At 42.2% G+C, this 15,435-nt stretch overlaps 1 protein-coding gene across 1 annotated transcript; it reads left to right on the top strand.

The window, feature by feature from the left end:
• Nucleotides 1-10,772: 10,772 nt before the first annotated feature.
• XCR1 (X-C motif chemokine receptor 1) lies at nucleotides 10,773-14,121 on the top strand. The gene has a single exon (XM_075124793.1). The coding sequence runs from the start codon at nucleotides 10,988-10,990 to the stop codon at nucleotides 12,029-12,031; it is 1,044 nt and encodes a 347-aa protein (XP_074980894.1). The 5' UTR covers nucleotides 10,773-10,987; the 3' UTR covers nucleotides 12,032-14,121.
• The last annotated feature ends 1,314 nt before the right edge of the window (nucleotides 14,122-15,435 follow it).

Genomic DNA, 15,435 nt, shown 5'->3' with positions numbered 1-15,435 from the left:
CTTTAATTGGACCAACTTCTGTTGGTGAGAGAGACAAGCTTTCTAACTTATACAGAGCTCTTCTTTGGGTCTGCGAAAGGTTCTTAGAGGGTCACAGCTAAACACAAGGTGGAACAGATTGTTTAGTCTAAGGAATTAACATGTTGCAAGAGACCATTCAAGGTTAAGTGGGCAGTTAACAACTCTGTAGTCATAGGACAAAGGAGGGTTAGTGGGTGATAGATCGTTGTAATGCGCCATAAATCCAGTATCTTTATTCAGGCCATGACCTTTAGCGTCTAGCAAAGTTATGGATTTAAGCTTCCCAGGCTCATCTCTTGAAGATGATGTGCAAATTTCCTTTGAGGACGAGGACTGAGAAGTCAGATACAGAGTGATCATTTTTTTTTGAAAAGTGCTCACCCATGAGGCATATGGTGTGTTTCTTATAATTTTTCTATGTAAGTTCATTTGAGAGTGCAATGATTGTTTCATTTCACCCACATTGAGGCATATGGTGCAACTATTTAGTCTTAACATCTTATGCTAAACAATCAGCACCACCTTGTATTTAGCTGTGACAACTCTGAGTATGTTTCCTAGATCTCAAGAAGAGCTCTGTGTAGCTTGAAAGCTTGTCTCTCTCATGACGGAAGTTGGTCCAATAAAACATATTACCTCAGTCTCTTGGTACTGACTGAACTTCAGACTAGTTATAGCTTTTTTTTTTTTTAATCATGATGTTTTTATTAAATTGATGTGCTTTTCAGATGCTCTTCTGAGCGGAGACTAAACCTTTGTTTGCCTCTAAACTTTGAGTTTTTCACTTCAATAACCATCCAACAACAACAACAAAAGCAAAACACTTGACAGATATTAAAGTCTGCGGGTATGTCTCTGAAGTAGGTAAGTGTTAACCTTATTTTACACATGGGGGGTGGGAGCGGGGCAGGGATTGAGGCATAGAGAAGTTGTTACACTTCCAAAGGTATTTAGACACCTGAAGATGCAGATAAGGACCTAGGCCCTTTTTAAAAAAAAAAAAAAAAATCCACTAGGTGCCTAACTCCCATTTACGTCAAACAATTTGGGGTTGGAAAATCTACGTGGGCGGTGGTCATCACGCAGGTGTGCAAGACAAATAAGCATATTCTCCTGCACAGGCTTGTCATGCTGGGCAACGTCCAGGAAATAACAGATGGATTTGGTGACAAGGGCTCCTAATTGTGATGGGGTGATAAATGGGGGACACATCTTGATTCTGGCTGTTCATTCCTCCTGCCTTGTTTCTGAATATGTAAAAAGAAAGGGGTACTTCTCCTTGGTTCTCCATGCATGTATTCAGTGGATAACTTACTGACACTATTGTTGGCCAGCCGGGGAAATTCCATGATGCTTGTATCTGTAGGAATACAGGACTTTTTGGTAAGTTGAAAGTAAGGACATTTTCCTGAGGTGCCCTATTGACATTAATGGGGTTGCAAATAGGGTTGCAATGCCGGTTGTGATCCCCTTCCCCAGGGACCCAGTCTGCCCTTTGCTTTCTCTGCTAATGAAGCCACATTCCTGGCACCTGGACAGAAGTGAGGAAAGATTTAACTATTGCCTGAGCAGATGCAGGATGGTTGTGGAGTGTGCATTTGGAAGACTGAAGGGTGGGTGGAGATTTCTGATGACAAGCTCGATCTCAGTGATGGAGATATTCCATGGTTGCATGCTATGTATTGTATATCATCTGACAGGCCAAGGGGAAATGCTACTGGCTGGGTAGCAGGACGAAGTTAGGCAGGCACTGTAGTGCTTCAGTGTAGACACTATCTCTGCCAACAGGAGGGATTCTCCTATCAGCATAGGTAATCCACCTCCCTGAGAGGCTGGATCGATTGAAGAATTCTTCAGTCAACTTAGAGCTGTCTACACAGGGACTTAAGTTGGCTTAAGTATGCTGCTCGGGGGTGGGGAGGGTTGGAATTTTCACACCTCTGTCTGAAACAGTTAAGTCAACCTAATTTTCTACTCTTTCTCTCCTCCGTGCATACACCCCTGCCAGAGCTGTCCCTTTGGTCTGGCTAATTGGGGTGACTGCTCTGGGCCCCATGCTTTGGGGGGGCCCGAGCTTCGGTGCACGTGTGTTGTGCAGGGGGCACTAGGCTGGCCCAGGACGGTGAGGGTAGGGTGGCCTGGGGGGCTAGGCCAGCCCAGGGGATGGGGTTAGGGGTTTGAGGGGCCAGGCCGGCGCGGGGGAGGAGGGGCTGACCCCAGCAGTGGGGATCAGTTCTGCACTCACTGGCAGGAAGTGCGTGTTGTTTCTTTTCCTTGCTCGCCTGCCACTGCACCAGCTGCCAGCATCCTAGCGCCGCTGGAACACGCCAGTGCCAGGCTGACCTCATCCATTGCCCTTCTGCCCCAGGGGCCCCTTACAGGCTGATTTGTCCAAGGCCCTGCACCCTGTTAGGGATGGCCCTGATTCCTGCCATTCCTGAGTCTTGTGGGCTCTGGGCTGAATGGTCTGGACCAGTTTAGAAAACACGTCTTCCCTTGCCAGTTTCCTCCTTATCATGCTGAGTTAGTCAGCCTGTGTAGAAGGGATGTGCCTCCAGGATACCCCAACCAAGGTCAAGGATAGACTGAGTCATTGTTAGGTGTTTGTGTAGGGAATAACTGCTATAATTCTGTTTTCCCATCTTGGTCCTTTCTTTGTTTTAAAGGCTTACAGTGACCATTGTTTCCTGGTACACCATATATTCACCATGCTGTATGCTTAACCCCTTTAGCCATAAGGGTGGGGGTTGGGAGTGGAGGGCGGGGGTAACTTTCAGGGTGGTATAGTAGAGATTGCTAAATTCTAGGCAGCCATGATCCATGATCAGATATATCCCTTTATGAGCGTCTCAAGGGCCACAGCAGGGTGCTGCTGGAGAGGGTGGGTGGTCAACCAGAGCCCTACACTACCAGATGCTTCACAGGTATGATCCACCAATCAGTTCGTACAAAGTGGCATGGGAAGGTGCCCTACTGTGGTGGGAAAAACAAGGCAGCTCTGCCTAGAAACGTTTGGGCAAAGATTAAATGCTATTTGCTGGAAAAGGCCTGTGAAACAGTACCACAAGAGTGCAGAGCTGTGCGTGCTAATGCCTTCTCCACGAGCAGCCAAGGGTTCCTGCATCTGACCATTAGGGATGCGAGCCGAGTCATGAGTTTACCACATACGGCTGCTTCTTTCCTGACTCTAACCCCAGTTTGCAAGTAATGCATTCTTGCTTTTTGGGTCTCAGAAAGCTGCATGAAATCATTCACAACACAAGTGCTGTAGAAGAACGTATTGGGAATGTGGGCTGGAATCCGTGCAAGTGCTTAGCTTCTGTTTTGCAGAACTATGTATTTAGGAATGCTTCTTAGCTGGTTTCCGGCTTTTTGGGGTACTGCCGCTTGATGCTTTTTAAAATAAAGGGGCTAGTCCCTGGAAGCAGTCGACTGCCATTTTGAGAAGTGGGTGATGTTTCTGGGGCCGTAGGGTAAACAAACAAAATAACCTGCATTAATGTGCCAGTCCTACTAAGTGACACCTATCTGAGTCCCCTTCCTTAGTGATGAATTGGCTTTGTGGGTCCAGCTCGGTCTGTCTGGCAGGGTCTGTAGATCTGTCTGGCAGAGGCTGTGGGTCTGTTAGTCAGTCTGGCAGAGTCCATGTCCCTGCTATCAGTCATCTCCTCCTCAGTTGCCATTTCAAGCGGGAGTGCCCATTGTTCTTGGCAGGAAGTTATGGGTCCTGTCTCAGTATGACATAGAGCTGTTTGTAATGTGGATGGTTCTGGGAGCTTTACCACCCAAATAACTCCACTGACCTCAAGGTTGTGACTCCTGATTTACAGTAGTGTAGTTAAGAAGAGAATTAGGTCACAACTTTATTTCTGGAGGAGTTTTGTTTTTTTGTCTTTTTTCCAGAAGATGTTAGTTAAGCATGCACCTGAAGGCTAAGGCATGCAAAACTGCATGTGCACAATTAGAATTATTCTTAGTTCTTTTAGCTAGGTAAAATTACTCTCATGAAAATAATTCTAAGCATTGCATTTGAAGTCCCCCCTATGCACAGCCCTCTCCGCTGAATAAGTGGCTGATGCTAAGGGCTTGTCTGAAGAAAAAAGCTGTACCATTTTAGCTATTCCTGTATAGTGAAAGAAGCACCGCCCCCTTGATGTATAAGCAGCTATACATCTGTAAGGAATCTTTATACCAATATAACTGTGTTCACACCAGTGGGTTGTACTGGTATAATTCTTTCGGGTTTAAAAAAAAAATAACACCCTACCCAATATAGCGGTACTGGCACAAAATCTGTGTGCAGACTTGGCCTAAGTCATGGAGATCTGAATATGAATTTTCTTAGGCCTTGTCTACATCGGAACTTGCACTGGTGTAACCAAATAATTGAAAAAAAAAACCAAAAACCCACTTTTAAATGAGTGTAGTTTTATGTGTAGATTATTTACAGGGCATATTGCCTCCAGTCTAGACCATCTGTCTATGGTCAGGTGACATGGATGAGAAGAGATTAAAACATTTATCAAACTGCAAGAGCAGTTACAGGGTGATGAAGATAAACAATCAAATGAAAGGTATGAAACAGCTACCACTAGACTGTACATTGTATGCATCTCTTGTACTAGATAAAGAAAAAGTCTATTGTGTTATTTCATGTGTACATCCAAGCAACTTTTCCTTTCATTACTAATAACTTATTTGGTCACTTATTTTTACTACAAAACAAAACTCCAACATAAAGCAGCGCATATATGTCTGCAGGCAAGAGAGGGGGCCAAGTAGAGAATGGGGAAAGGAGGACAAGCCACAAAACAAAAGCACTTAACACCTTTATGTCAGGGGATCTCAAAAATGCTTTACAAATGAATGTCTACACTTTCAAACTTACAGCAGCAAAGCTGTACAATGGCTCATGTAGCCACGTTATGCCAATGGGAGAGAGCTCTCCCATCGCCATAATAAAACCAGCCCAACAAGCGGTGGTAGCTATGTTGGCAAGAAAGCATCTCCCACGAACATAGCACCATGCACACAAGCACTTATGCTGGCAAAACTTATGTCGCTCAGGGGTGGGTTTTTTCACGCCTCTGAGTGACACAAATTTTGCCAACATAAGTGCTATTGTAGACTAAGCCTCCCAGAATCTCTGAGGTATTACAGATGGCGAACATGAGGCACAGAAGAGTGATTTACACACAAGTTGTTTCATACATGCTGTCACTGGTAGAGATGAGAAAAGAACCCAGGAGTCCTGATGCTAATCCCTCTGCCTTAAATAGTAGACTGCCTCTCCTATGTATAATACTATTAGACTGGGTGGGATTTTGAGCCTCTTTTCTGAGCACTAGATATGGGTGGAAAGTGGGTTCTTTGCTGAAAATTTTGACTTTTTGACCAAAACTCCTTTCTGGTTTTTGGTCAAAAAAACTGAAAAGTCCTGTCTCCTCCCTCTGACTCCCTAAATGAAAAGTTTAAAAGGAAAGCAGATGCTTTCTGTGAAAACTTTAATGTAATCAAAAACAAAGTTTGGGTTTTGACAGAAACATTTCAGCCAGCCCTACTGAGTACAAGTATCCTCACATAAGTGTTCACTTTCACAATCATTATTTAGGCTTGAGTTGTCAAACTAATACGTGTCCCTGCATATACTTGTAACTCCACTGGCTTAAATGAGTTTACAGCAGCTGCTCATTTGCTCCTGAAGGCTTTAAAACAAACAAACAAAAAACCCACACAGCAGGCAGTCTAAAGGCTGTTTAAAGTTTAAAAATGCCTATAATTGTGTCTTGTAAGTGGATGGTGCCTTTTATACAACCACATTATTATTACATATCATTGTGCATTGTACTGCAAATCTTTACATGTAAATTAATCAACATCTTTAACACATAGTTCGTGTAGTTTTGACATTATGAATGAAACCGCTAGAAGAAAATGCAGGGTTTATTTTAAAACATCTTCATATATTAGTGAAAGTCCTATTTCCTCATTTGTGACATAACCAGAAGGTATCTTGAAGGAAAAAAAGAAGTTCAGAGCGTAACAATATAACCACTGAGAACAGCAAATATAGGAAAAAGCAGAAGTTTTTTTTTAATTAACAGCTGAAGCTAATGTTACCACCTGTGTACAATTAAAACAATATTCCTAAATGTGCAACCATGGTAGGAATTATTCTAACTAGAACAATGTATTTTGTTCTCTTCATATGTGACCTAATGGCAAAAATTAGGGAAATTTCTACCTTTGGAGCCAAATTCGGTTTGGTTATATGGGTAAGTAAAATCCTGAGTAATTTCACTGCTAATAGTGGTGTTAGCTGCATTTATCTGGTGACTGAAACATCAGGGCCAAATGCATGTTAATCACCCCCAGCGTTTGCCTGCCCCATATGCATTTTAATTGATACCCCAGGCACAGTAGTGTGTTCTTACGAAGAAAGAGCAAAGTGAAGGAAGACTTGGGGTTTGATCCTGGGAGTCTCTCATTGAATGTAAAGCAAGGAGGACTGAAAATCTGACCCTTGAAGGTATTTAGGTACCTAAGGATGCAATAGGCACCTTGTGGGATATTCAGAAGTGCCTAGGTGCCTAACTACCATTTTATTAAGTAGCAAGTACCTGTGCCTCTAACCAAAGATTGCCTTTCAGAAGGAAAGTGAGAAGCTGGTTTGTGATGTCTTGGGTTTTCAGTGCTGCTTGCTTGATGTTTGTGAGGATAGAGCAGGAAACAAGTTAGTTTTCATCAAGCACTATTTCTTGTGAATTATTTGGTCACAGGTTTATGATTGGGGGGATTTGATAGCTGCTTTCAACTACCTGAAAGGGGGTTCCAAAGAGGATGGCTCTAGACTGTTCTCAATGGTAGCAGATGACAGAACGAGGAGTAATGGTCTCAAGTTGCAGTGGGGGAGGTTTAGATTGGATATTAGGAAAAACTTTTTCACTAAGAGGGTGGTGAAACACTGGAATGCGTTACCTAGGGAGGTGGTAGAATCTCCTTCCTTAGAGGTTTTTAAGGTCAGGCTTGACAAAGCCCTGGCTGGGATGATTTAACTGGGAATTGGTCCTGCTTCAAGCAGGGGGTTGGACTAGATGACCTTCAGGGGTCCCTTCCAACCCTGATATTCTATGATTCTATGATCTGCTGTAAGGCTTTATTTAAATGTTTTTACAATGATATTGTGTCTGTCTTCTCTCTGAAGTCCCCAGGCCCATCCCAGTCATCACCTAGTTTATTTTCCAATTCCTATTTCTGTGTATGCCGGGGTGCACAAGTTTTTGGGTGTCTCTTAGAGGGAGCCGAGAAGCCTTGTTGATATCCTAATGAGGGTGAAGTAGTTTGCTCCTCCAGAACTGCTAACCAGAATCCAAGGTAGGGAGTTCTGAGGAAGCTTAGGAGCTACTCTGGAGTGCTGATACTTTTTGGGTTTGTATATTTTAGTTTATTGCTTGTAAAACAGCATAGCAGGAGAACGGCTAGAGGCTATTGCCAACCTTGGGTCAATTTGGGTTTCAGGCCCTCCTGAAATGGCTAGTATGTCAGCAGCATGCCCAGAAAGCAGGCCAACAGCAGTTTCAACAGGCCCAGATAACAGCGCAAGAGCAGTTCCAGAAGCTATTATTTCAGGGGCACATCACCATGGACTAGGTGGCTACTTCAAGCAACAGTTCCAGCTCCACCCTGTCTAGGTCCAGAGGCCCATCTCATCAAGTTTGAGTGAGTGGCTACCATAGCCCAGTGGGTGTCACAACCAGGTCTTGGGTGGTCAATCAGACCTAGTGGTCTGAGTGGGAGTCGGGCCAATTCGGGTACCAGAAGATCAGAGTCTGAGACAGGCCAGAGGGCAAACCAGGAGTCAGGCATCAGCAGGCAGGCAGGGCCAGGTAGTGGGAAGTCCGAGCCTCAGACAGGCCAGAGGGTAAATCAAGAGTCAAGTTTGGGCAGGGCTGCAGGGTCAGAAGTTGGAGTCTGGGATCTCTCATGCTCAGGGTCTGAAGCAAAGCAGACTGAATTGTTGCTCATACAACTAAGTACTAGTGCCAGCCAATCAGTGGGCTGCGAGGAGCTGCCACTCAAGTCCTGCTGCGTGGTACTTCCTGCTGGTCCCAGCTTCACAAGGTCCTCTGGCAGGATTCTAGCATAACCTTCCTGGGGTGATGTGGAGGGGTCAGTGGTCTAACACCCCTTAGGATTCCCACTTCTAGTCCTGCAGGTTCTTACAGGGGGTCACTGAGCCATGGGCCCCCTGAGTGGTGAGACCAATGCTGCCAACAGGGAATATGCCAATGACTGCTGGTATTATTGTTTAGGGCATACCCTGAGAGTTACTGGTACAAATTCCTCTCAGAACTGTGACCTCCCAACACCAGCAAATAGGTCAGTGTCTGAGGTGTGCATCGGGGCAGAATTTTGCCCTTTAATTTTAGGTCTTAATCAAAATCAGGAGTTGTAAGTTTCAAACATTCATCTTTCATGTATTTATTGACTTCCATTTCATTTGAATGATACCAGTAAAAGATCCCAGTTTCATAACCATTTAAAAAGAAAAATCACCTTGCCCTTCCTATAAATCAGTGTAGCAGAAAAACGAATGGTGGCATCACTCACAGAGGCAAGCAGGAATAAAAGTGGTCATTTATAACAGATGTCTCAATTTTTGGATGCCCCACTTGAAAAGTCATAGACTTGATATTCAGAAATGCCAATCACCTGCTGTTCCCGTTGACTCAACTAAAGCTCTGGGTATTTAACACTTCTGGAAGAATCAGGCCGTAGGTATCCTAAGTTGGGTTCACCAGAACTGAAGCATACAAAATCAGAGGCCACTTTTGAGAAGTTGGTCTTAAAGCAATAAACTCTGGGCCAATTCCTACAGGTTGCCTTCTGAAGTCAATGGTCATAAGAGCTTCTTTTAAACATCAGCACAGAGGAAGTCATTGGCAGTACACAAGTTTTACTGGTTGTACATAACTTAGGAACTATGCTCCATGTTCTTGAGCACCGTCCACTAGCACTTTGTCTTGTAACTATTTACATATACACAGCCATAGAGCACTCCTGCAACAAATAGAACTACTTGTGTAAATAAGAAAAGCCCATAAATGATCCAGGAGATTTTTTCCTTCAGATTTGCATTATTGTAAAAGTGGCAGATGGTGAGTCAAAGGGAACAACACAAGGAAGGACTCAATGGGGAAAAGATGGTTCTCAGTGGTAGCAGATGACAGAACAAGGAGTAATGGTCTCAAGTTGCAGTGGGGGAGGTTTAGATTGGATATTAGGAAAAACGTTTTCACTAGGAGGTTGGTGAAACACTGGAATGCGTTACCTAGGGAGGTGGTGGACTCTCCTTCCTTAGAAGTTTTTAAGGTCAGGCTTGACAAAGCCCTGGCTGGGATGATTTAGTTGGGGATCGGTCCTGCTTTGAGCAGGGGGTTGGACTAGATGACCTCCTGAGGTCCCTTCCAATCCTGATATTCTATGAAAAGTTCAGGAAAGGAAGGTAGAGAAGAGGGAAATAAAGAAACATCATGAGTCTGCTTCTGCTCCTATTGAAATCAGTGACCAAATTTCTGTTAACTTCATTGGGAGCTGGATCAACACCTTTATATATTTTAGAATCACCTTTGTCTGGCTCGTCCTCGTCTGTCCCTCCACAAACACAAGTTGACGCTACACCATTCTGTTTTGTTGTGAGCACGTTCTTTCCATTTCTAGCCAAAGAGTTTTGTCATGGGATCGGCCAGGCGCGTTTTCGGTCTGCCCCGTGGTCGCTTGTGGTCTCTGGGGATCCAGTCACTGATGCAGGTTGTCCACCTATTGTCTTGCCTGCAGACTACATGACCCGCCCAGCTCCACTTTGCGTCGTACATCACCTGCACTACATCATTCACCTATGTACGCCTTCTGATCTCCTCATTCGGTATGTGATCACAGAGCGATATCTTACACCTTTCCATTGCTCTCTGGGTGACAGCAAATTTTTCTTCCTCTGCTTTCGTTGTTGACCAGCTTTCTGCTCTGTATATCATTCTGGCAGAACAGTGGAGTTAAACAGTGCTTTCCTTTTCTTCATGGGCAGTTCATCATCCGTTAGAGACGTCTTTATTTTGTTGAAACTTGCCCACCCTGCCTTTCGCCTCCTACAGCATTCCCCTTCGAATGAGTTGTCTCTGCTCAGCTGCTGACCCAGGTAAATATATTTTTCAACCTCCTCGACTTCTTTCCCGTTTACAGTGATGATTCCTTCTGCACAATGCTCATTCTGCATCCACTTTGTCTTCGACGTGTTCACTTCCAACCCAATATCATGCGAAAGTGTTTGCAGTTGCTACAGTTTGTTCTCTTTTAGAATACTAATTTGAAAAATCCTCTCATTACTAATGTTAATCTATTTGTATTTTTTATCTATTTCTATACTGGCATTGGAAGTTTGCCTGGTTTTATAAGTTTTCTGCAGAATTGAATCGTGAAACAGGATCACGTGTTGGGTAAATATCTTTTCAGAACAGTGTAAAAACTGGATGGGTTCTGAAGTCTTGATAACTGTCCTTAAATATAGATACATCAGTGTGCACACAACTCTAGCTGGAATTATCCCAGGTAAAATATTCAGTTGTTGGCAGCTATAATGTGCAAACTGATTAACTTGCTTTTGAGACTTTTTGAATTTAAACTAATTAAGAAATGCAAAAATTGAAGTCTGTGCCTAATGTTCTATTAATGCAAAATTCCATTTGTGACCATATTCCAGCTCCTCAGGGTAAAGATGTAAAATTTAAATCACGCCCCCACAGTAAAACGGAAGAAATTTCACTACTCCATTTGTGGCATGCACAGAAACTTAAAGGCTTAGATAAGAGAAGACCCTACTGGTCACAGAAAATATATCATAAAAAGTCTGGTTCTTTGTGGGGGTTTCTACCAGTTGCTGTGACAGTGCCATTTGGGTTTACACATCCAAATGGGTGAATCCGACTATTACTTAAACTCGTCTTCAGACGACTATGAAGAGTATGGGAACTTCAGTTATTTTAACAACTCTAGTAATGTGTGTGAAATGGATGACCTCCACACATTTGGTGCCCATCTCACCACCATTCTGTACTCGCTGGCTTTTGTTCTTAGCCTGCTAGGAAATAGTTTGGTGTTATGGATCCTAATGAAGTATGAAAACCTTGCGTCTTTAACAAACATCTTCATCATGAACCTTTGCATCTCTGACCTGGTCTTCTCTTGCGTGCTGCCCTTCTGGATCGTGTATCATTTGCATGGATGGATTTTTGGTGATTTCCTCTGCAAGGCTGTGAATACTGTTTTCTCCATCAGCTACTACAGTGGTATTATTTTTTTGACCATAATGACTATTCTCCGGTACTTGGCAGTGGTGAACCCCTTGTCAGCCTTGAGTACTCAGACACGCCAGTGTGGCATTCAGGTGAGCTTGGCCATCTGGGGTGCTAGCTTGTTAGTTGTGGTTCCTGAGATGATTTTCACCCAAGTGCAAATTGATCTGGATGATTTCAGGACCTGTGATTACACTGACTTACATTGGAAAAGGGTAGACATTTATCAGCGAAATGTCTTCTTTCTCTTTTCCTTTGTTGTTATTGTATTTTGTTACGTCAAGATACTACAAATTCTGCTCAGAACAAGATCTCACAGGAAGCACAGAACTGTGAGACTCATCTTTACCATTGTGGCAGCTTTTTTCCTGAGTTGGGCACCTTATAATATACTCTGTTTCCTGCAAACTTTGCCAGCTCATTACATCTTTCTGAACTGTGAGATCCAAAAGAACATTGCGTATGCCTTCTACATCAGCCGCAAAATTGCCTTTTCCCACTGCTGCCTTAACCCTGTGCTCTATGTATTTGTTGGGGTCAAATTCAGAAGACATTTGATGCACCTGTGCAATTACCTCTGCCCATGCAACAATGGGAAAATCTCCAGCCCCAGGATTTATTCTCATGGCAAATTCCACTATGAAGATAATTCCATTTACTGAAGGCTGCTCTGCAGTGCTAAGCATGAGTGAAATATTCAGATTTTAAAGCCATTAACAATAGTTGATTTTTAGAGGCATTCATTTGAAAAACTCACATATTTATTCTTTGGAATATTTGAGATGTGGAAAACTAATAGAAAATGTATTTCCATGGGGAGGGGGTAACATCACCTCTAGGCTTTTCTAGATAAGGGGCCAAATTCTGCTCTCACTTACATTCCTGCAATTCCATCATATCCAGTAGCATTTGAAGCAGAGTAAATGAGAGCAGAACTCACCCAATGTCTCTATCTGGGATTAAGCCAGGTCTTATTAGTTTGACAGTAGCTACATAACTCAGAATACCTGATGTTTTCAAGGTAAACTTTTCACTGCTGCTGTGTACAAAGCTATTAATATTATAAGATTAACACAAACCCATTTTCTGATCCTCAGTAGGAAGTTTTGGTGGTTGATGCGTGGTAGAAGGAATTAAGTTAATGAGTGTGTTAATACTTTCTTAATTCTTGTAAAGTCACAGCACAGAGTGAAGAATGAGCCTGCTTCATTTCTTGTTTTGATAGTGATATCTCAATAGATATTGTTTCCTTTATTTGTAAAACAAATGTTTTTTCTTTAGAAAGCTAGAACAGTAGGTCTTAATGTAAATGCTTGTTTTGCAGTTCCAGCTGGTATTTAAAATACTTCATCTATGTACAGAAGTGTTTGAATCTCTGAAAAGCAGGCCCAGTCAAAGTTAGGCATGCACATATCTTTGAGTATACCAGCTTATGCATACAAATATGAGATGTGCCTGTGCAACTCAGGTAGATGCCTAGCTCGGCTAGACGAAGATGCAATTACCCATTTGTGCAAATAGCTGATTGGTGTGTGAGCTTTTTGGTATTTACATGCAGCATTTAGGCATGTGCAAACCCTTGCATGCACACAGCTTTGACAATCTAGCTCTTAAGGTGTGAGACTCCTCGACTTTAAGGCCAGGAGGCACCATCATGATCGTCTAGTCTGACTTCCTGCAACAATCCATTTTAAATGCAATATATTTTAAAATTGTTGTTAGTTCCATTGGCTTATTTCTATTATGTATTTTCAATACAAAACTATATATTATTGCAATGGGATTTATTGAGATGTTGAACACATAAGTCAAGAAGTATTAACTAAAGATTTTCATGAGAACTGACACTCTGCCACATTTTCAACCTGTATTTTTCCTCCAAGCCATGTGTGTTAATTCTGTTGCCTACTTGTAACATAACTGCATTACAGATGCTCTGGAAACCAGTGCTTGCAATTTCTTAACCTTGGTGTAGAATCTCAAACATAACATTGCATTTATGTAGCTCTTTGCAATGGACCCTGAATTAGTTCTTGATTCCATTTGGTAACCCCCTTTCCTAAGCAACCACTTTACAGCATTCCTATGTGGTCCTCACTACAATTTAGTCTGATCTGTAGTTAAAGTTGACCTTTAGCAGGCGCAAGTGGTGTTTTTGGGGTGGTTTTAAGAGAAGTTTCACTGTACCTTTTTAGTCTGAGCCTGAATTCAGCTACCAGAACTAAATTCTCAATCGGGTTACTCTGGGGAAATCCATCCATCCCATTAAACATGAGTGAGTTTACCCTTTCAGTACAGCTAACACTTTTGGGATAAGCCTTTTCATTGTCTTTAGCTGAGGTATCTTGGCTTGGGGTGAAGGATTCCAGCCAAAGAGACTCCTCAAAAGACCACTGAAATTAAGAAGATTCTTTCCACTGACTTCAATAGACTTAAAATCAGGGCAAAAATGCCTTCAGCTATGCAGATGAAGACCACACAAAGGAAAATGGATCTGATTCAGGAATAATTCCATTGACTTCAACAAAGCTATACCTGAGTAAACTGAGTAAAGAGAAAATTAAGGCCCTTGTCTGCATCATTCAAAGGATGCTGAAAACTTAACTATGACAGGTGCTATGAGGCACCCTCTATAATTCTTGTTTTGGTTTTATTTCATATTCTGTATGAGGCCCGGCAATATAATAAAGGGATAAGATTAACCATGTGAATTGTTTTTTGGTTTGTTTTTTTGTTTTTGGTTTTTAACTTTAAACAGTTTAGTTAAATTAGTTTGATTTTTAACTTTGTGTTTTGGTTAGGATATCTGTATTTCTGAAAATGGAGTATGTAAAGAAAATTGAATTTTACTAATGCAGAATAACATGTAACATTTGGTATTTTCTGTTTTCGATTAATTCCTATTAAAACTGTACCTGAAGTATTTGCAGTTTGCATGTGATTGTGAGCTCTCTTGGGAAGGAACTGTCTTCTTTACTTGTCTGTACAGTGCCTACCGCACTGGGGCCCTGATCTGTAACTGGGGTTCTTAAGCACTACTATAATATAAAATATCTAGCTCTTTTATATAATAGTGTTTACACCCACAGATCTCAAAGTGCTTTACGGGGAGGTTAATATCATTACCCCCATTTTACAGATGCGGGGGGGGGGATCAAGGTACGGCGAGGAGTAGTGATTTGCCCAAGGTCACCCATGGATTAATGACAGACCCAGGATTAGAACCCAGCTCTCCTGAGTCCCAGTCCAGTATTTCATCTACTTGGCTACACTGTCTTTCTATACATACATTTATTTTATTTATTTTATTTTATCCAAAACAAGAATGTGGACTATAAACCACTGTACATAGTGTAGCTTCCTAATGCTCTTAATCTTCATTTTACAAAATATAGTACAGTGCTGAGGTTTGAGGCCCGCTCATTCTTTATTTGCCGTCAGTAGCAGTGTTGCTACTGACTTCAGTGGGAGCAAGATTAGGCCCATTGTATATATTCAGGGGTCAGTTTTCAAACTTGAAACGTGGACAATCCAGGCACCAAATAAAACAGAAGCATTTAGGGATGATGAATGTGGATGCTGTGCAAGAAACCTTAGATTTTCATATCCTGTGTTTTTATATATCTGTCTTTTGTGATGATGTCTAGTATGCTGTTGAGTTACCTTACAGGGACATGATCCAGAAGTTGCTTCATGTGTAGAACTTTGTCTGCAGCAGGGTTCCACAGTTGGAGGCCTTGTTCTGTATCTGGCACGGTATCTTTGCCTGAAAAGTAACATTATAAGTAGAACTGATCAGGAATTTTTCAATGAAGCTTTGCCAGAAAATATTGGTTTGTTAAAACCAAAATCATCTGTGGGAAAGGAAAGGTTGGTGTTGACTAATTTCCCATGAGAAACAGACCCTAGAATACTATATAGATAAGGGGAAGAGCTTTGTATAAGTTCAAAAGCTTGTCTCTCAGCAGCACAAGTTGGTCCAATAAAAGATTTAATTACCTCACACTCCTTGTATCTCTAATATAGATTAGCTCTCCGTTAAAGTGAGAACAGCCCATATGAAGTA

This window comes from Caretta caretta, chromosome 2 (assembly GCF_965140235.1).
Source record: "Caretta caretta isolate rCarCar2 chromosome 2, rCarCar1.hap1, whole genome shotgun sequence".
Taxonomy (NCBI): Eukaryota; Metazoa; Chordata; order Testudines; family Cheloniidae; genus Caretta; species Caretta caretta.
Note: the sequence above shows the minus strand (reverse complement) of the source record. Positions and strands in the feature narration are given on the sequence as shown.

Excerpts from the sequence above, each read along its gene's own strand:
- XCR1 (XM_075124793.1), top strand. The coding sequence starts at position 10,988 with ATGGGTGAATCCGACTATTACTTAAACTCGTCTTCAGACGACTATGAA.